The sequence below is a fragment of the Macrobrachium nipponense genome, chromosome 7 (assembly GCF_015104395.2).
Source record: "Macrobrachium nipponense isolate FS-2020 chromosome 7, ASM1510439v2, whole genome shotgun sequence".
Taxonomy (NCBI): Eukaryota; Metazoa; Arthropoda; class Malacostraca; order Decapoda; family Palaemonidae; genus Macrobrachium; species Macrobrachium nipponense.
Window position 1 is genome coordinate 75884185 of NC_061109.1, and position 1932 is coordinate 75886116.

At 38.8% G+C, this 1932-nt stretch overlaps 1 protein-coding gene across 1 annotated transcript in view; it reads left to right on the forward strand.

The window, feature by feature from the left end:
• Positions 1–1647: 1647 nt before the first annotated feature.
• Positions 1648–1932, forward strand: part of LOC135217627 (uncharacterized) — a 9409-nt gene continuing 9124 nt past the window's right edge. Inside the window, exon 1 of the mRNA XM_064253592.1 lies at positions 1648–1932. This exon is cut by the window's right edge and continues 5 nt beyond it. Coding sequence (XP_064109662.1) covers positions 1648–1932 — 285 coding nt within the window.

Below are 1932 nucleotides of genomic sequence, written 5' to 3' on the forward strand. Positions count from 1 at the left end.
CAGTCCCTCTGCTTATTCCTCTACTACTTTTTCAAACGCTTTTGTTATTCTGTTCACCCATCAGAACAAGTATAAAATCATACTCGGCACCTAGTAGGGACTATATTATTTTTTTTATCAATTTTAATCAAACAAAATGTTTACTACAAATATTTTTTCGTTTCACATGATTTTAACTTTATTAGAAGCTGCCATGACAAATTTTATACAGCGTAGATCAACCGTTATTTAGAGTTAGTTTTAGCTGTTATAAAACATATTCTAAATAAAACACTTTATGACAACCCGGAACCGAAAAGGTTATACAGCCATGATCAGTCGTGTGTCAGTTGTACAAATTTTCCATGACATCGTAAGAGTAGCGCCTCAGTGGCGTGGTCGGTATGGTGTTGACGTACCACCTCGGTGGCTGGTCGCGAGTTCGATTCTCAGGCATTTCATTGAGGTGTGAGAGATGTGTATTTCTGAGTGATAGAAGTTCACTCTCGACGTGGTTCGGAAGTCATGCAAAACCGTTGGTCCCGTTGCTGAATAACCACTGGTTCCATGCAACGCCAAAATACCATACAAACAAACAAACATCGTAAGAGTGAAATATATTCTAAAATGAATGGAAATTCACGAAAGCGTGAGCCCCTTCTGAAGCAGAAGAAAGAGCGTGGCAAGTAAGGCTAATAAACGGCCGTCTTAATTTGCTGTTGAATGCCCCTAACGACGTCGTATGTCTTCCAACATTAACCGTTAAGATGCTGTAAACAGCCTCGCGCCAGCCGGTATTGCTCCTCCCTCACATAGGAAATGACGAAATTAGAGATATATAACCAAAGGTTTTTTCCCTACTTTGTGCAGGCGTTTATTGCTTCGTCCTCACGTCAGACGCATAACCACGGATTTTTTTCTTGCCTTATGCAAGCGGTTTTATTTTATTTTTTTTTTAGCATAGCCTAAAAAAGGCAAAATCAAATTTATATCCAACTATTTTTGTCGTTATTTGCTGGCGCGTATTACAGTACTTTTCTCTTGCATAGAAATACGAGATATTTCAAAATCAGACTCAAGGGCAGGCAACTTAATTAGTGCCTTGCAAAAGGCCAGGTTGAAGATAGAAAAAGGTAAAGGTAGTAAAGAAGAAGCAGAGATAGCAGAAGAAATCCGAAGCTTGGTAGCAGAGTGAATGGTGGAGTGGATGCGATGAAATTATTATTCGCATTAAATATTTCGTATTCGTGAGGAAAGTTCAAATTTTAGAAAAATGCCAAGAACGTCTTTTTATCCGACGTGGTAAAATCTTTTCATAATTTTTTTTCCTTGTTTCAAAATGCTTATCTTGCATAAGAAATGCAGTCTTAGAGAGGTTACGATTCTCTTGGAAAGTAGAAATTAATTAGTGCTTGGATAAGCCATGTAAATTAGCAACCGAAAATAAAAACAAATAATGTCACAGACTTACAGTTCAACCATTTGATTCTAAACCACTGTAAAACGCTGGAGAGATATTGTGATAAGGAGGCAGTGAAGTGATCACACAATTAATCAGTTGTAATTTAAGGAAATCGTTGAAGAAGCTCCTCTGAAATTGAAGGGAAAGTTTCACAGGACGGTGGTCAGACCTGCAATGTTATAAGGAACAGAAACAGCAACGCAAGTATGAGGAAAACAGACGACAAGAAGATGGATGTGGCAGAAATGAGAGTGTTGAGATGGATGTCGGGAGTAACAAGGGAAGATAGGAATAGAAACGGGTATATAAGAGGATCTACAAAGGTAGTTGAAAAATCAAAGAAAATACAGGAGGGAAGGCTTCGATGGTATGGACACCTGTTACGAAGAGAGGAACATCATGTTGGAAGACATGCGATGGAAATGGAAGAGCGGGGTAAAACGAAGGAGGAAAGACCAAGAAAGAGATGGCGTGATTGTGTAGACTGTAGG